The following is a 20,221-nucleotide window of genomic DNA, read 5'->3' on the forward strand; positions in this document are numbered from 1 at the left end:
AAGACCTATGAATCCGCTTAAAACAAGTTTACTTTGAATTTTCCAATCTACTTTACTAACATTGGTGGTGTTTACGGTGGTTCGGGATCCTCCAGTGTCCCAAAGGAACGTGACAGGGCGAACTCCAAACCTACCATTCACTAGGGGTCTCCCTGTGTTATCCCACCACGTGTCACACACCCATAACTGCGAGGCCTGCGACCGTCATTGTGGTTCAGGGTACAACCCTGAAGACTGTGCTATCTCTAGTATCTCACATTGAGGATTTGACCTATTCGGCCTTTCCACGGGTAGGCTCTGGCATTTGTTCTGGCCTCCTCCCCGACCTACATTTTTTCGTCTCCGGTTTGGGCATTCTCTTTTGAAATGTCCCTCCTGGCCACAATTATAGCAGTGGGTTGGCCCACCCGGAGTTCTCCCTGTTCCTGCGACGGATCCTCTCCCAATGCCTCTACCCCTTCCTCCTGTCTGAAAGGCTGGGTGGGGTGCCCCTTGTGCAGTTCCCCTCCCTTCATTTCTCCAGGTTATTGTCTGATCTTTTACAGGCATCTCCTTTCCCCCAGGGGCCTTGGAGAATTTTGTTTCTTTCTCCCGTGCTCTAACCATCCTCCTAAGTACCCAAGCCTCTGTGTGCGTGTCATCAGAGGGATGAAATTGATCTAGTGCCCTTCTTGACTCCTCCGTGCAATGCGACACCAGCGTTCTCAGCCATCGATTTCTAATCTCTGGCGTTGGATTGGCTCTAGCTAGGTTCGCGCCATATACCCTTGAAATACCGCCCAGATGTGAGCCGCAAACGCAACGGTGTTTACCATTTCTTTGATAGCATTTTGTTAGCGCCTCCACTGGATCCCCTCTGTTAGCACCCTTGACGTTAAATACTTGTTCTTTTAAAGCCTCATTTGTGCCTCTACTGAGTTTTTGCTCCTCCGGTAGGGCGGAGTGTATGTGTGGGTGCAGGCACATTATAATTAACTTTCTTTCTTCATCATCTAAACCGTGTATTCCTCTCTGTTGACTGACCGCTTGGAACAGCTCCCTAGGATCATCCCCGGGTGCGCACGTCCCAATGTCTTTCGCAATATCCCTCAATTGCTGTACCCCCATTGGAGTGGAATATGTCATACGCGGGCCAGCTGCCACCTGGCCATCTGCCCCTATCGCTGCCCTAGTGGTCACATGGGGGCTGATGGCTCCTTTTGGCTCTGGCTCATATGCTGGCGGAGGATCCTCGGGTAGAGGGTCTCCGTCATCATGGCCGTATCTAGCCACTTCGTCTGCTAACTCATTCCAATCTATGCCCCCTTCACCGTTCTCACTTTCTTCGGGTGCAAAAGCACAGATTATACCTCTCTGCGTGGCTAACTGCGTTTGCAGTCTCGCTATGTACTTTTGACACTTTGTGATCACCTGAATTACTTCTCTTTTCCTGGGCTGCTCTCTGAATTACATTCATGGCAGTTTTTAAATCACGACATTGCTGCTTCCATCCTTCTACCTCCGCTTTAGCTGCTTGGGCTTCTCCCTCTCGCCTACTTTTTTTCCGTAACTAGTTTTTCACACTGTAACTGATATTGGTTCATATGCATCGAATCCGCACTTCTCTGTCCCTGCAAATCAGTTACTTTTTCACTAAGGCGGGCTGCCTCACGGAGTTTTTAAATCTCTTCCTCTAGTCTGTTCTGCTCATTTTTAGCCTGCTGTTGGCATTCTATCCATTCCTCAAGTAAACAGCCGATAGCTACTGGCTTCTGTATCTTCTTAAATTTCCTAGCTGACCTCTTTGCTTGTGCAATCTTCCAAAGGGCTTCCCCTACGGGTTTTCCCTTGTCGCTAGTGTGACCGGCATATTCTCCATATTGCGGCCACTTGGCTATTATGTATTTTTGGAGGAACCCCTTCCAATCAAAACAATCAGAGTCTCCAGGGCTTGGAGATTCCCTTTGATTCGTCATCTTATGTTAGTAGCTACAAATTAACCCCTAAGTTCCTGTTCTCTCTGTACTTTGCCAATTCGGTTCGGCTCAAGTCTTCCGCTGATTCAACAGAGATCTATCCTCGAGCCCACCCAGGAATGCCAATTATGTAAACCGTGGCGTGGAGTCAACTCCCCATTGTCCCCTTTATTCCCTATACCCACTTGATCCTGGCCGTCACGTGGGATTGAAGTCCTCTTAATTCAAGCTCAGGCTGGGTGTTTGGGATATCGGGTTGCAAGAGAGCCATCCTCCAGCTTAATCCACAGCTACAGTTAATTGCTTAGTACAAAGAGGAGGAAACTCAGTCCTTTCTTTAACTATCAATTTACTTTATTCACGTTGTTGTACAATGCAAGAACAAGGCTTATACATTTAGTTAGACAAAAACATGCAACTCTAACTGAGTTATACAGTTAATACCAAAACTAGCTAGAATTGATGAGCACACCCACTAGGTTCCTCTGACCTTTCCCTGACCTAGTCACAGAAAACTAAGGATAATACCCGAAAAAGGGAGAGTTAACGCTGGCCAGGCATTCTGTTCTCTCTCTCTCTTTTATGTCGTTGCCGCGTTGCTCACGCAGGGTCTTCCACTTCCACGATGGTTGGTCTCTGGAGTCTTCACTGGCTCTATGCCCAAATAGCTCTCTTATCCTCCCTCTTATCTGTCCAAATCTGAGCTGTGTCTTTCGGGTTGGCTTAAGCCTGCTCACCTCGTTCACATCATCTCTTAATTGGCCCAGGCCCAAAGACTCTGGTATCACAGTGTCCAAATAAGGCTGTTTTCCTGTGATCAATCCTTTTGTCTTGTCTCATAAATTTAGTTCAAACTGGTTTTTCCCAGCACAGGCCAGTGTCTGAGCTCTAGGTTACTACAGGTCAAACAATCCCAGCAGTTTGTAACTCATGCTGTGTTTCTTGCAGCCCCTGGCCAACAGATTCCTGCGGTACCCCACTAGTCACTGCCTGCCATTTGGAAAAAGACCCATTTATCCCTACTTTGTTTCCTGTCTGCCAACCAATTTTCTATCCATCGCAATACACTACCCCCAATCCCATGCGCTTTACTTTTACATGCTAATCGCTTATGTGGGACTTTGTCGAAAGCCTTCTGAAAGTCCAAATAAACCACATCCACTGGCTTCTCATCAACTCTACTAGTTACATCCTCGAAGAATTCTCATAGATTTGTCAAGCATGATTTCCCTTTCGTAAATCCATGCTGACTCTGCCCGATTCTACCACTGTTATCCAAGTGCTCTGCTATAAAATCATTGATAATAGACTCTAGAATTTTCCCCACAACTGACGTCAGGCTGACTGGTCTATAATTCCCTGTTTTCTCTCTACCTCCTTTTTTTAAATAGTGGGGTTACATTAGCTACCCTCCAATCTGTAGGAACTGTTCGAGTCTATAGAATCTTGGAAGATGACCACCAATGCATCCACTATTTCTAGGGCCACTTCCTTAAGTACTCTGGGATGCATACCATCAGGCCATGGGGATTTATCGGCCTTCAATTCCATCAATTTCCCCAACACCATTTCTCTACGAATACTGATTTCTTTCAGTTCCTCTCTCTCACTAAGCCTTGTGTTCCCCAACATGTCTGGTATGATATTTGTGTCCTCCTTTGTGAAGACAGAACCGAAGTATGCATTTAGTTGGTCAGCCATTTCTTTATTCCCCATAATAAATTCCCCTGTTTCTGACTGTACGGGACCTACATTTGTCTTCACCAATCTTTTTCTCTTCACAGACCGATAGAAATGTTTACAGTCTGTTTTTGCGTTCCCCGCAAGCTTGCTCTCGTACTCTATTTTCCCCTTCTTAATCAATCCCTTGGTCCTCCTTTGCTGAATTCTAAACTGCGCCCAATCCTCAGGTCTGTTGTTTTTCTTGGCAAATTTATATGCCTCTTGGATCTAATATCTCTAATTTCCCTTGTAAGCCATGGTTTGGCTACCTTTCCTGTTTTAGTTTTGTGCCAGACAGGGATAAACAATTGTTGCAGTTCATCCATGCACTCTTTTAAATGCTTACCATTGTCTATCCACTGTCATCCCTTTAAATAACGTCTCCCAATCGGTCATGGCCAACTCATGCCTCATACCTTCGTAGTTTTCTTTACTAAGATTCAGGACCCTTGTCTCCGAATCAACCACATCACTCCATCTTGATGAAGAATTCTATCATATTATGGTCGCTCGGCCCCAAGGAGTCTCTCAGCACTAGATTGTCAATTATTACACTCTCATTACACAATACCCAGTCTAGGATGGCCTGTTCTCCAGTTTGTTCCTCAACGTATTGATCCAGAAAACCATTCCTTTATAGCTCTAAGAATTCCTCCTCTACGGTATTGTGACTAATTTGATTTGGCCAATCTATAAACAGATTAAAGTCGCCCATAATTACAGATGTTCATCTATTGCATGCATTTCTAATTTCCTGTTTAATGCCATTCCCAACATCACCACTAGTTTGGGGGTCTATATACAACCCCCACTAATTTTTTTTGCCTGTTAGTGTTGTGTATGCTACGGCATACAAGACTATGGCTGATGTCCCTGACTCCTTCACGTGCAGGAAGTGTGTCCAGCTGCAGCTCTTGTTAGACCGCATGACGGCTCTGGAGCTGCGGATGGACTCACTTTGGAGCATCCGCGATGCTGAGGAGGTCGTGGATAGCACATTTAGTGAATTGGTCACACCGCAGATTAGGATTGCTGAGGGAGAAAGGGAATGGGTGACCAAAAGGCAGAGAAAGAGCAGGAAGGCAGCGCAGGTGTCCCCTGCGGTCATCTCCCTCCACAACAGGTATACTGTTTTGGATACTGTTGGGGGAGATGGCTCACCAGGGGAAGGCAGCAGTAGCCAGGTTCATGGCACCGTGGCTGGCTCTGCTGTTCAGAAGGGCGGGAAAAAGAGTGGAAGGGCTATAGTCAGAGGGGATTCGATTGTAAGGGGAGTAGATAGGCGGTTCTGTGGTCAAAAACGAGACTCCCGAATGTTATGTTGCCTCCCAGGTGCACGGGTCAGGGATGTCTCAGATCGGCTGCAGAACATTCTGAAGGGGGAGGGTGAACAGCCAGTTGTCGTTGTGCACATAGGCACCAATGATATAGGTAAAAAACGGGATGAGGTCCTACAAGCAGAATTTAGGGAGTTAGGAGCCAAGTTTAAAAAGTAGGATCTCGGGATTGCTACCAGTGCCACGTGATAGTCAGAGTAGAAATGAAAGAATAGTCAGGATGAATGCGTGGCTTGAGAGATGGTGCAGGAGGGAGGGGTTCAGATTTTTGGGACATTGGGACCGGTTCTGCGGGAGGTGGGACTATTTCAAATTGGACGGTCTACACCTGGGCCGGACTGGAACCAATGTCCTTGGGGGTGCTTTTGCTAACGCTGTTGGGGAGGGTTTAAACTAATGTGGCAGGGGGATGGGAACCAAATGAGGTCAGTGGAGAGTAAGGAGGTAGTAACTAAAGCCTGTAAGGAACTAGATAATGAAGTCAGCGTGACTAAGGGAAAGAGTAGGCAGGGAGCAGATGATGAAAGCAAAGGGACTGGTCTGAGGTGTATTTGTTTTAATGCAAGAAGTGTAATAGGTAAGACAGATGAACTTAGGGCTTGGATTAGTACCTGGGAGTATGATATTGCTATTACTGAGACTTGGTTAAGGGAAGGGCATGATTGGCAACTAAATATCCCAGGATACCAATGCTTTAGGCGGGATAGAGAGGGAGATAAAAGGGGTGGAGGAGTTGCATTACTGGTCAGAGGATATCACAGCTGTGCTGAAGGAAGGCACTATGGAGGACTCGAGCTGTGAGGCAATATGGGCAGAACTCAGAAATAGGAAGGGTGCGGTAACAATGTTGGGGCTGTACTACAGGCCTCCCAACAGCGAGTGTGAGATAGAGGTACAAATATGTAAACAGATTATGGAAAGATGTAGGAGCAACAGGGTGGTGGTGATAGGAGATTTTAATTTTCCCAACATTGACTGGGATTCACTTCGTGTTATAGGTCTAGATGGAGCAGAATTTGTAGGGAGCATCCAGGAGGGTTTTCTGGAGCAGTATGTAAATAGTCCAACTCGGGAATGGGCCATACTGGACCTAGTGTTGGGGAATGAGCCCGGCCAGGTGGTTGACGTTTCAGTAGGGGACTACTTTGGGAATAGTGATCACAATTCCGTAAGTTTTAGAATACTCATGGACAAAGACGAGAGTGGTCCTGAAGGAAGAGTGCTAAATTGGGGGAAGGCCAACTATACCAAAATTCGGCAGGAGCTGGGGAATGTAGATTGGGAGCAGCTGTTTGAAGGTAAATCCACCTTTGATATGTGGGAGGCTTTTAAAGAGAGGTTGATTAGCGTGCAGGAGAGACATGTTCCTGTGAAAATGAGGGATAGAAATGGCAAGATTAGGGAACCATGGATGACAGGTGAAATTGTGAGACTAGCTAAGAGGAAAAAGGAAGCATACATAAGGTCCAGGTGGCTGAAGAAAGACGAAGCTTTGAAAGAATATCGGGATTGTAGGCGCAATCTGAAATGAGGAATTAAGAGGGCTAAAAGGGGTCATGAAATATCTTTAGCAAACAGGGTTAAGGAAAATCCCAAAGCCTTTTATTCATATACAAGGAGCAAGAGGGTAACTAGAGAAAGGATTGGCCCACTCCAGGACAAAGGAGGAAATGTATGCGTGGAGTCAGAAAATGGGTGAGATTCTAAATGAGTACTTTGCATCGGTATTCACCGAGGAGAGGGACATGACGGATGTTGAGGTTAGGGACAGATGTTTGACTACTCTAGGTCAAGTTGGCATAAGGAGGGAGGAAGTGTTGGGTATTCTAAAAGGCATTAAGGTGGACAAGTCCCCAGGTCCGGATGGGATCTATCCCAGGTTACTGATGGAAGCGAGAGAGGAAATAGCTGGGGCCTTAACAGATATCTTTGCAACATCCTTAAACACTGGTGAGGTCCCGGAGGATTGGAGAATTGCTAATGTTGTCCCCTTGTTTAAGAAGGGTAGCAGGGATAATCCAGATAATTATAGACCGGTGAGCCTGATGTCAGTGGTAGGGAAGCTGCTGGAGAAGATACTGAGGGATAGGATCTATTCCCATCTGGAAGAAAATGGGCTTATCAGTGATAGGCAACATGGTTTTGTGCAGGGAAGGTCATGTCTTACCAACTTAATAGAGTTCTTTGAGGAAGTGACAAAGCTGATAGATGAGGGAAGGGCTGTAGATGTCGTATACATGGACTTCAGTAAGGCATTTGATAAGGTTCCCCATGGTAGGCTGATGGAAAAAGTGAAGGCGCATGGGGTCCAAGGTGTACTCGCTAGATGGATAAAGAACTGGCTGGGCAACAGGAGACAGAGGGTAGCAGTGGAAGGGAGTTTCTCAAAATGGAGATGTGTGACCAGTGGTGTTCCACAGGGATCTGTGCTGGGACCACTGTTTGTGATATACATAAATGATTTGGAGCAAAGTATAGGTGGTCTGATTAGCAAGTTTGCAGACGACACTAAGATTGGTGGAGTAGCGGATAGTGAAGGGGACTGTCAGAGAATACAGCAGAATATAGATAGATTGGAGAGTTGGGTAGAGAAATGGCAGATGGAGTTCAATCCGGGCAAATGCGAGGTGATGCATTTTGGAAGATCCAATTCAAGAGTGAACTATACAGTAAATGGAAAAGTCCTGGGGAAAATTGATGTCCAGAGAGATTTGGGTGTTCAGGTCCATTGTTCCCTGAAGGTGGCAACGCAGGTCAATAGAGTGGTCAAGAAGGCATACGGCATGCTTTCCTTCATCGGACGGGGTATTGAGTACAAGAGTTGGCAGGTCATGTTACAGTTGTATAGGACTTTGGTTCGGCCACATTTGGAATACTGCGTGCAGTTCTGGTCGTCACATTACCAAAAGGATGTAGATGCTTTGGAGAGGGTGCAGAGGAGGTTCACCAGGATGTTGCCTGGTATGGAAGGTGCTAGCTATGAAGAGAGGTTGAGTAGATTAGGATTATTTTCATTAGAAAGACGGAGGTTGAGGGGGGACCTGATTGAGGTGTACAAAATCATGAGAGGTATAGACAGGGTGGATAGCAAGAAGCTTTTTCCCAGAGTGGGGGATTCAATTACAAGGGGACACGAGTTCAAAGTGAAAGGGGAAAAGTTTAGGGGGGATATGCGTGGAAAGTTCTTTACGCAGAGGGTGTTGGGTGCATGGAACGCATTGCCAGCGGAGGTGGTAGACGCGGGCACGATAGCGTCTTTTAAGATGTATCTAGACAGATACATGAATGGGCAGGAAGTAAAGAGATACAGACCCTTCGAAAATAGGCGACAGGTTTAGATAGAGGATTTGGAGCGGCGTAGGCTTGGAGGGCCGAAGGGCCTGTTCCTGTGCTGTAATTTTCTTTGTTCTTTGTTCTATGGCCAAGTGCTGGAAAATGGGATTAGAGTAGTTAGGTGCTTGATGGCTGGCACAGACACGATGGGCCTATTTCTGTGCTGTATGACTCTGACTCTATGACCCCTCCACTTTCTAAACTCATCTTGGCTTTCTGTAGTATTGAGTTCTCCGTGTTGGACATAAGCTTCCCTTTTCTGCCTTATCTTACCCTGTAGGCTCCTTGACAACCATGGGGCTCTAGATTTGGCAGTCTCCCCCTTTTTCTTTGTGGGAACATGTTTACCCTGAACCCCTTGAATCTCCCTTTTGAATGCCTCCCACTATTCTGACACTGATTTACCTTCAATTAGCTGTTTCCAGTCCACTTTTGCTAAATCACTTCTCAGTAAAATTGGCCGCACCCCAATAGAGAACTCTAACTCCTGTTCTATCTCTGTCCTTTTCCATAACTGTTAAAACTGACTGACTTATGATTACTACCACCAAAATGCTCTCCCACTGCCACTCCTTCCACCTGCCCATCTTTAAGTCTAAAACTGCGCCATCTTTTATTGAACCTGCTACATATGGGGCAAAAAAGTTTTCCTGAATGCACCTCAAGAATTCTGATCCCTCAATTCCTTTCACACTAAAACTATCCCAGTTAATATTGGGGTAATTAAAATCCCCTACTATGATTGCAGCATCCACATTCAATCCAAGTGGAAAGTCGAGCTGGATAAGATGGAAACCAATGGGATCATCAGAAAGGTTCAAGAACACCTGAATTGGTGCAGCTCAATCACTAATGTAGTCAAGAAACACAGATCACTTAGTCTGCCAAAAGGTTGAATACAGTGCTCAAGCATTGCCCACACAAGATTCCCACACTGGAAGAGCTTAACCCAAAGTCCACGGGAACCAAGTTTTTCTCTGAACTAGATGTAAAAAATGGTTATTGGTCAGTACATTTGGCTGAGAAGTCTCAAGAGCTGACTTTTTTTCTGCATATAGACTGGGCCAATAAAATTGGCAACAGTGGTCTAGAAGGTGAATTTATAGAATGTTTTCATGAGTTTCTTGGAGCAATGCCTTGATGAACCGACGAGGGATTTTTTTTTTGTATTCGTTCATGGGATGTGGGCGTCACTGGCCAGGCCAGCATTTATTGCCCATCCCTAATTGCCCTTGAGAAGGTGGTGGTGAGCTGCTTTCTTCAACCGCTGCAGTCCATTTGGGGTAGGTATACCCACAGTGCTGTTAGGAAGGGAGTTCCAGGATTTTGACCCAGCAACAGTGAAGGAACGGCAATGTAGTTCCAAGTCAGGATGGTGTGTGACTTGGAGATAAACTTGCAGGTGGTGGTGTTCCCATGTATTTTCTGCCCTTGTCCTTCTAGTTGGTAGAGGTCGCGGGTTTGGAAGGTGCTGTCTAAGGAGCCTTGGTGCATTGCTGTAGTGCATCTTGTAGATGGTACACACTGCAGCCACTGCGTCGGTGGTGGAGGGAGTGAATGTTTGTGGATGGGGTGCCAATCAAGCGGGCTGCTTTGTCCTGGATGGTGTCGAGCTCCTTGAGTGTTGTTGGAGCTGCACCCATCCAGGCAAGTGGAGAGTATTCCATCACACTCCTGACTTGTGCCTTGTAGATGGTGGACAGGCTTTGGGGAGTCAGGAGGTGAGTTACTCGCTTCAGGATTCCTAGCCTCTGACCTGCTCTTGTAGCCATGGTATTTATATAGCTACTCCAGTTCAGTTTCTGGTCAATGGTAGCCCCTGGGATGTTGATAGAGGGGGATTCAGTGATGGTGGTGCCATTGAATGTCAAGGGGAGATGGCTAGATTCTCTTGTTGGAGATGGTCATTGCCTGGCACTTGTGTGGCACGAATGTTACTTGCCACTTATCAGCCCAAGCCTGGATATTGTCCAGGTCTTGCTGCATTTCTACACGGACTGCTTCAGTGTCTGAGGAGTCACGAATGGTGCTGAACATTGTGCAATCATCAGCGAACATCCCCACTTCTGACCTTATGATTGAAGGAAGGTCATTGATGAAGCAGCTGAAGATGGTTGGGCCCAGGACACTACCCTGAGGAACTCCTGCAGTGATGTCCTGGAGCTCAGATGATTGACCTCCAACAACCACAACCAGCTTCCTTTTGTGCTAGGTATGACTCCAGCCAGCAGAAGGTTTTACCCCTGATTCCCATTGACCTCCGTTTTGCTGGGGCTCCTTGATGCCATACTCTGTCAAATGCTGCCTTGATGTCAGGGGTAGTCATTCTCACCTCACTTCTTGAGTTCAGCTCTTTTGTCCATGTTTGAACATAAAGCTAACTTAGATCTCGTACTGTGTAATGAAGCAGGGTTAATAAGCAATTTAATCGTAAAGATCCACTGGGAAATAGCGATCATAATACTGTTGAATTTCATGTTAAGTTTGAAAGTGATGCATTTTAATCACAAACAAGAATCTTAAACTTAAAGCCAATTCCGAAGGAATGAGGGGCGAACTGGCTAATATTGGGTAAATAAACTGGAAGGTATGGCAGTAAATGAACAGTGGGAAACATTTTACAGAAACAATTCAAAGGGTTTAACAAATGTACTTTCCATTCATAAACAAAAACTCAGCAAGAAAGACCCATCTTTGGCTCACTGAGGAAGTTGAGAGTATTTGCCTAAAAGAAGAGGCTTACAATGTTGCAAAAAAAATAGTAGCCAGTATGAGGATTAGGAGTGTTTTAGAAACCAGGAAAGGGCCACCAAAAAGTTGATCAGATTAGCCAGAGATATAAAAACAGATTGTCTGAGCTTCTGTCAGTACATAAAAAGGTAGAGAGTAGCTAAAATAGACATGGGTCCCTTAGAGGCAGAGACAGAAGAAATCATGAGAAATGCAGAGGCATTGAACAAGTATTTTGTCTCTCTTCACACTAGAAGACATGAGTTCCATACTAGCAATTGGCAGTAACCTAGGAGCTTAAAAAAAAAAGTGAGGAAATTAATGACATCGACATCAGCTGAGAAAAAGTATTGGAGAAACTTGAGGGATTAAGATTTGATTGGTCCCCGGGATCAGATGGCCTACATCCTTGGGTTTGAAAAGAGATAGCGGCAGAGATTTTTGGTCTTAGGGAATCGAGGAATACAGGGAGCGGGCAGGAAAGTGGAAATGAAGCCCAAGATCAGCGATGATCGTATTGAATGGTGGAGCAGGTTCGATGGGTTATATGGTCTACTTCTGCTCCTATTTCTAGTGTTCTTGTGACTAAGATTTTTGGACCCAATTTGGTCAGTATTGTTTTCAATGTCTTCCTTTTTGGGCTATCAATTAACCAAGAACTCTTTCTGGTGCATGTGGATCGTATTAGTTGTGCAGTACCAGGTTGCATATGCATAGCTGACGATTTTGCAGTAGTGGGAAGGATGAAACCAGAACATGACAAATCTACATCTCTATATCCCAAATTTTAGAGTCAGAGTTATACAGCACAGAAACAGGCCCTTCGGCCCATCGTGTCTGTACTGGCCATCAAGCACCTAACTATTCCAGTCCCATTTACCAGCACTTGGCCCGTAGCCTTGTATGCTATAGTGTTTCAAGTGTTCATCTAAATACTACTTAAATGTTGAGGGTTCCTGCCTCTACCACCACTTCAGGCAGTGCATTCCAGATTCCAACCACCCTCTAGGTGAAAAATGTTTTCCTCAAACCCCCTCTAAACCTCCTGCCCCTTGCATTAAATCTATGCCCCCTGGTTATTGACCCCTCCATTAAGGGAAAAAGTCTTTTTCTATCTAACCTATTCATGTCCCTCATTAATTTTGTCTACCTCAATCATGTCCCCCCTCATCCTTCTCTTCTAAGGAAAACAACCCTAGCCTTTTAAGTCTCTCTTCATAGCTGAAATGCTCCAGCCCAGGCAACATCCTGGTGAATCTCCTCTACACCCTCTCCAGTGCAATCTCATCCTTCCTATAGTGTGGTGCCCAGAACTGTACACAGTACTCCAGCTGTGACCTTACTAGCATTTGATACAGCTCCATCACAACCTCCCTGCTCTTATATTCTATACCTCGGCTAATAAAGGCAAGTATCCCATATGCCTTCCTAACCACCTTATCTACCTGTGCTGCTGCCTTCAGTGATCTATGGACAAGTACACCAAGGTCCCTCTGTACTTCCTAGGGTCCTACCATCCATTGTATATTCCCTTGCCTTGTTAGTCTTCCCAAAATGCATCACTTCACACTTCTCAGGATTAAATTCCATTTGCCACTGCTCCACCCATTTTACCAGCCCATCTATATCGTCCTGTAATCTAAGGCTTGCCTCCTCACTATTTACGACACCACCAATTTTTGTGTCATCTGCGAACTTGCTTATCAAACCTTCCGTATTCATGTCCAGATCATTAACGTACACTACAAACAGCAAGGTTCCCAGCACCGATCCCTGTGGTACACCACTGGTCACAGGCTTCCACTCTCAAAAACAACCCTCGACCATTACCCCCTCATTTCCTGCCACCAAGCCAATTTTGGATCCAATTTGCCAAATTGCTTTGGATCCCATGAGCTCTTATCATAACCAATCTCCCATACAGGACCTTATCAAAAGCCTTACTGAAGTCCATGCAGACTACATCAACTGCTTTACCCTCATTTACACATTTAGTCACCACCTCGAAAAATGCAATCAAGTTAGTTCGACATGATCTCCCCCTGACAAAGCCGTGCTGACTATCCCTTCTTATTTCCTTTTTCTCCAAGTGGAGATTAATCCTGTCCCTCAGAATTTTTTTCAATAGTTTCCCAACCACTGATGTTAGACTCACTGGCCTGTAATTACCTGGTCTATCCCTGCTACCCTTCTTGAATAATGGTACCACATTCGCTGTCCTCCAGTCTTCTGGCACCTCTCCCGTGGCCAGAGAGGATCTGAAAATTTGTCCGAGCCCCTGCAATCTCCTCCCTTGCCTCACATAACAGCCTGGGATACATCTCATCTGGGCCTGGGGATTTATCCACTTTTAAGCCCGCTAAAGCATCTAATACTTCCTCCCTTTCAATGTTCAAATATATCACAATCTCCCTCCCTGATCTCTACACCGACATCGTCGTTCTCCACAGTGAAAACCGATGAAAAGTAATCATTTAAAACCTCACCTATGTCTTCCGACTCCACGCACAGATTGCCACTTTGGTCCCTAATGGGCCCTACTCTTTCCCTGGTTATCCTCTTGCCCTTCACATGCTTATAAAATGCCTTAGGATTTTCCTTTTAAAATGATCGCCAATGCTTTTTCATGTCCCCTCTTCGCTCTCCTAATTACTTTTTTAAGTACCCCCCTACACTTTCTATATTCTAATGCCTCCACTGTTTTCAGTGCTCCGAATCTGCCATAAGCTTTTTTTTTTTTTTTCCCTGATCCTATACTCTATATCCTTTGACATCCTGGGTTCCCTGGACTTGATGGTCCTACCCTTCACCTTAATGGGAACATGTTGTCTCTAAACCCTCACTATTTCCTCCTTTTGTATGACTCCCACTGGCCTGGTGTAGACTTTCCTACAAGTAGCTGCGCCCATTCCACTTTGGCCAGATCCTGGTTTATCAAATTGAAATCGGCCTTCCCCCAATTCAGTACCTTTTATTTCTGGCCCATCTTTGGCTTTTTCCATAACCACCTTTAAATCTTAGTTATCGTCACTATCCCTGAAATGCTCCCCCACTGATACCTCTACCACTTGTCCAGCTTCATTCCCTAGGATTAGGTTCAGTACTGCCCCTTCCCTTGTAGGATTTTCCATGTACTGGCTCAAAAAGCTCTTTTATGTATTTTAAGAATTCCTCCCCCTTTAAGCCTTTTGCGCTAAGACTATCCCAGTTAATATTGGGGAAGTTGAAATTCCCCAATATTATTACCCTATTATTTTTACATCTGTCTGAAATTTGCCTACATATCTGTTCCTCTATCTCTCCCTGACTGTTTTGGAAGCACAGAAAGCATCGTCTCTACGGGATTTATTGAAGAAGGAGGTGCTTTTTCTTTGGTATGAAGACCACCGATGTCTTTTCCAGGAACTGAAAAATTTGATATCCGAAGCATCATTGTTACAATTTTATATCTCCAGAGAGGTGACCACTCACTAAGTGGACACATTCCAGAAAGGAATAGGAGTATGTATCTTGCAGAAAGGCAAGCCCATTGCATTCGCATCAAAATCTTTGTCTATAGCACAGTCAAACTACTCGAACATCGAGAGAGAAATGTTAGCCTTGGTGTTTGGAATTATGTGCTTTCACACATACTTATTTGGGAAGAGATTTGTGGTAGAAACAGACCATAAACCACTTGATTTGCTTTGGAAGAAGCTATTACTAGCACACTACCAAGATTGCAACGACTATTGGTAACAATACAGGGTTACGACTGCGACGTGCATTATCAACCTGGAAATTCGATGGTTTACGTCTAACATGCGAAACAGGTTACCCATTCGGGCGAAGACTGCCGATTTGATAGAGGTGGAGCTAGAGGATGTACTCTATGTGGATCTCATAAAGTTAGCGCAGCAGAAACGTCAACAATTGTGGTTGAGACAGCGAAAGATCCAACACTACAGCTTCTTTGGAACACGATCGTAGAAGGATGGTCAGACTCTCTTCAGGATGTCCACGAGCACGTGAGACAGTTTTGGGAATTCTGAGATGAGCTTGGTATATCTAGGGGAGTTTTTCTTAAAGGTAAACAGGTCATCGTACCGGAAGCATTGAGACGTGACAGCATTCCAGCAATAGTACTGAAGACCTGTGCTCCAGAACCTGCCGCGCCCCTAGCCAAGCTGTTCAAGTACTGCGACAACACTGACATCTATGTGGCAATGTGGAAAATTGTCCAAGTATGTCCTGTCCACAAAAAGCAGGGCGGTAATTGATAATGTTGGATTTGTCCTATCCGTCTACTCCTGATCATCAGCGACGTGATGGAAGGGGTTGTCAACAGTGCTATCAAACGGCACTTGCTCAGCAATAACCTGCTCACTGGTGCTCAGTTTGGGTTCCGTCAGGACTGCTCAGCTCCTGACTTCTTCAGAGCCTTGGTCCAAACATGGACAAAAGAGCTGAACTCGAGGTGAGGTGAGAGTGACTGCCCTTGAAATCAAGGCAGCATTTGGCTCAGTATGGCATCAAGAAGCCCTAGCAAACCTGGAATCAATGGGAATCGGGGGAAACTCTCCGCTGGTTGGAGTCGTACCTAGCGCAAAGGAAGTTGGTTGTGGTTGTTGGAGTTCAATCATCTCAGTCCCAGGACATCACTGCAGGAGTTCCTCTAGGTAGTGTCCTAGGCCCAATCATCTTCAGCTGCTTCATCAATGACCTTCCCTCCATCATAAGGTCAGAGGTGGGGATGGTCGCTGATTGCACATTGTTCAGCAACATCCGGGCTTGGGCTGATAAGTGGCGAACAACATTTGCGTCACACAAATGGCAGGCAATGACCATCTCAAACAAGAGATAAACTAACCATCTCCCTTTGAAGTTTAGTGGCATTACCATCGCTGAATCCCCTGCTGTCATCATTCTGGGGGCGACCATTGACCAGAAACTGAACTTGACCAGCCACATAAATACTGTGGCTGCAAGAGCAGGTCAGAGGCTGGGAATTCTGTGGCGAGCAACTTGACTCCTGTCTCCCCAATGCCTATTCACCATCTACAAGGCAGGAGTGTGATGGAGTACTCTCCACTTGCCTGGATGAGTGCCTCCAACATCAAGAAGCTCAACACCAACCAGGACAAAGCAGCCCGCTTGATTGGTACCCCATCCACCACCTTCAACATTCACTTCTTCCACCACAGACATACGGTTGCAGCAGTGTATAACATCTACAAGATGCACTGCAGCAACTCCCCAAAGCTCCTTCAACAGCACTTTCCAAACCCGTGACCTCTACCACCTAGAAGGACAAGGGCAGCAGATGCATGGGAACACCAAGTTCCCCTCCAAGTCTCACAACATCCTGACTTGAAAAAGATCTCTGTTCCTTCACTATCGTTTGGTCAAAATCCTGGAACTCCCTCCCTAACAGCACTGGGTGTACCTACACCCCAAGGAATGCAGCGGTTCAAGGAGGCAACTCACCACCACTTCCTCTAGGGCAATTAGGGATGGGCAATAAATGCTGGCCTAGCCAGTGATGCCCACATCCCCGAACGAATAACAAAAAGGCATAATACAACAACTACACCAATCTCCTGTGGGCATTGATCAGACCAGAAGACTAGCCAGAGAAACAATCTATTGCCCAGGCATCCACGATGACATTGAGGTCACAGTGAAGCAGCGCAAGGCATGCTGAGAAAACGTGCCAGGTTGCAAAAGGAACTGCTTACTCCTCACAAGGTGCCTACTCATTCATGGGCCAAGATCCTATTTATTCCATGTCCACAGGAATAACTTCTTAGTTGTGGCTGACTACTTCTCCTAAGTGTCCTATCATCTGTCAATTGCACAATGCGTCCAGCACGATAGTTGCTGAAAAACTAAGTTCCATTTTCAGCATATTTGCAGCTACCAGGGAAATCCGCTTCGACAATGGACCTCAATTCATGGGGAAGCAATTCAGGGACATGTGCAAAAATTGGGGCATTGACCATAATATGTCATCTCTGCACTACCCAAGATCCAACAGCATAGCTGATTGAAAAGTTTGTTCAAATACTTCTGGGGTGCTGCCAGCGCTGAACAAACACTGACAGGTTGCACGGATCGAGGTGGGAGCAATAGAGCCAAACCAGATGCCAAGTCCTGAAGTGGGAGTAGGCAATCTGAAGCAGAGGACAGGAAGGGACTGGCACAAAGGGGAATTGTCTTTTTTTTTTTGTGTCCAGGATGAGTTTCCATTGACTTTGCTTTGGTGGTTCTCTTTCTCCCTACTACCACCCCCCCACAGCCATGCACTCCCAGCAACCCCCCCCCCCCCCCACCCCAACAATGTTTTTGGAGCTACCAGCACCGGGCCCTTTTAGTTATTGCTGGTTTAGGGAGACGATGCTCAGTTCCAAGGGAACACTAAATTTGCATTGGTGTTCCACAGGTGGCATTGACCACCGATTTTGTACATTTGCTGCTGTCCTTCCCAGCCCACTGCAAAAATGCGGTGGGCCAGATATCACCTAGGGACAGGATTTGAGCAGTGGCAGATGGGAACGTTTCTCAGCAGGTTTGCTTTCCTTCTCATTAACCTACCTGAGCAAGTTGTAGCATTTCCTGATAATTTGTGTGATCTCTACTATTTTGCCTGTTACACTATTTACCCTTTGTATTTTGCAGGTTTATACCAGAGTCTCCAAGATGGCTGCTGTCTCAAGGTCGGGTTAAAGAAGCAAAAGCAATTCTACAAGCTGCTGCTAAAAGAAACGGCATTACTATTACTGCAGAGATATTTGAGAAGATAAGTGACCAAGAGTACACGGTAATGTACTATTGTGCTTTTTATTAATTCTCTTTTTCATTTCATCACTGGTTTTAAATGGGAATAGTGGATCTGTTAAAAAGCCTTTTAGAAATGTCTGAGGAATTTTTGTCTTGCTGTTGCTATGTTTGCACTTCCCAGAAGCAGTTGGCATCTTTGCTAATATGTTAAAATCTGGGTCAAATTATGTAGCCATGATCCATGTAGCTATTTCCATCTTAATAAAAGCAAAATACCGCGGATGCTGGAAATCTGAAATAAAAACAAGAAATGCTGGAAATACTCAGCAGTTCTGGCAGCATCTGTGGAGAGAGAAGCAGAGTTAACGTTTCAGGTCAGTGACCCTTCATCAAAACTGGCAAAGGTCAGAAATGTAAAAGGTTATAAGCAAGTAAAGTGGGGGTGGGGCAAGAGATAACAAAGGAGAAGGTGTAGATAGGACAAGGTCACAGACTAGCTGACCAGAAGGTCATGGAGCAAAGGCAAACAATATGTTAATGGTGTGTTGAAAGACAAAGCATTAGTACAGATATGGTATTAACGGACTGAAAATTGAACAGCAGCAAGTAAATTATTGAACTCCATGTTCAGTCCGGCAGGCTGTAGTTTGCCTAATCGGTAGATGAGATGCTGTTCCTCGAGCTTGCATTGATGTTCACCGGAACACTGCAGCAACCCCGGGACAGAGATGTGAGCATGAGAGCAGGGGGGAGTGGAAATGGAAAGCAACTGGAAGCTCGGGGTCATGCTTGCGGACTGAGCGGAGGTGTTCCGCAAGGCGGTCACCCAGTCTGCGCTTGGTCTTCCCAGTATAGAGGAGACCACATTGTGAGCAGCGAATACAGTACACTACATTGAAAGAAATACAAGTAAATCGCTGCTTCACCTGAAAGGAGTGTTTGGGGCCTGGGATAGTGAGGAGGTAAATGGGCAGGTATTACACCTCCTGCGATTGCAGGGGAAGGTGCCATGGGAAGGGGACGAGGTGGTGGGGGTAATGGAGGAGTGGACCAGGGTGTCGTGGAGGGAACGATCCCTTCAGAATGCTGACTGGAAAGGAGGAGAAGATGTGTTTGGTAGTGGCATCAGGCTGGAGGTGGCGGAAATGGCGAGGATGATCCTTTGGATATGGAGGCTGATGGGGTGGAAAGTGTGGACAAGGGGAACCCAGTCGCAGTTCTGGGAGGGAGGGGAAGGGGTTCAGGGTAGAGGTGCGGGAAATGGGCCTGTTGAGGGCCCTGTCAACCACAGTGGGGGGGAATCCTCGGTTGAGGAAAAAGGAAGACCTATCAGAAGCGCTGTCATGGAAGGTAGCATCATCAGAGCAGATGCGTCGGAGACAGAGAAACTGGGAGAATGGAATGGAGTCCTTACAGGAGGCAGGGTGTGAAGAAGTGTAGTCGAGGTAGCTGTGGGAGTTGGTGGGCTTATAATGGATATTAGTAGACAGCCTATCCCCAGAGACTGAGACAGAGAAGTCAGGGAAGGGAAGTGTCGGAGATGAACCATGTGAAGGTGAGAAAGGTAGAAAATAGAAGCAAAGTTGATCAAGTTTTCCAGTTCGGGTGGGAGCAGGAAACTGCACTGATAGTCATCAATGTACCGGAAAAAGAGTTGGGGGAGGGGGCCTGAGTAGGACTGGAATAAGGAATGTTTGACATATCCCACGAAAAGACTGGCATAACTGGGACCCATAGCAACACCTCGTACTTGAAGGAAGTGAGTGGAGTTGAAGGAGAAGTTGTTCAATGTGAGAAGTTCAGCCAGGCGGAGGAGGGTGGTGGCGGATGGGGACTGTTTGGGCCTCTGCTCAAGGAAGAAGCAGAGAGCCCTCAAACCGTCCTGGGGGGGGGGGGGGGGGAGGGAGGTGCAGAGAGATTGGATGTCCATAGTGAAGAGGAGGAGGTTGGGGCCAGGAAACTGGAAATTGTCAAAATGACGTAGGGTGTCAGAAGAGTCATGGATGTAGGTGGGAAGAGACTGGACCAGGGGAAAAAAGATAGTCAAGATAGGAAGAAATAAGTTCAGTGGGGCAGGAGCAGGCTGAAACGATGGGTCTGCTGGGACAGTCCTGTTTGTGGATTTTGGGAAGGAGGAAATATGCTATTTCCATCTTGTTGCTATGGCCACAAATCAGTTGCAACGTGTCCATTTCCCGTAATATTTAAATCCTTGGCTCTCTCCGCCAGAAGTTGAGAATGTTCTGAGACCTTTTCTTGCATTATATAGTTTATTTTTGCTACTTGGGGATGGCTTCAAAGGCACATATAGCTCCAATTATGGAGATCTTTCGGCCAATTGAATCTGCACTGGTTCTTTTGAAGAGCAATTTGGTTAGTCCCACT

At 46.0% G+C, this 20,221-nt stretch overlaps 1 protein-coding gene across 1 annotated transcript in view; it reads left to right on the top strand.

Moving 5' to 3' along the window:
- Window positions 1-20,221, top strand: part of LOC137368788 (organic cation/carnitine transporter 2-like) — a 97,776-nt gene that overhangs the window by 52,315 nt on the left and 25,240 nt on the right. Inside the window, exon 6 of the mRNA XM_068028992.1 lies at window positions 17,735-17,876. Coding sequence (XP_067885093.1) covers window positions 17,735-17,876 — 142 coding nt within the window. The remainder of the gene's footprint in view (window positions 1-17,734; window positions 17,877-20,221) is intronic.

The sequence above is a fragment of the Heterodontus francisci genome, chromosome 4 (genome assembly GCF_036365525.1).
Source record: "Heterodontus francisci isolate sHetFra1 chromosome 4, sHetFra1.hap1, whole genome shotgun sequence".
Classification (NCBI taxonomy): Eukaryota; Metazoa; Chordata; class Chondrichthyes; order Heterodontiformes; family Heterodontidae; genus Heterodontus; species Heterodontus francisci.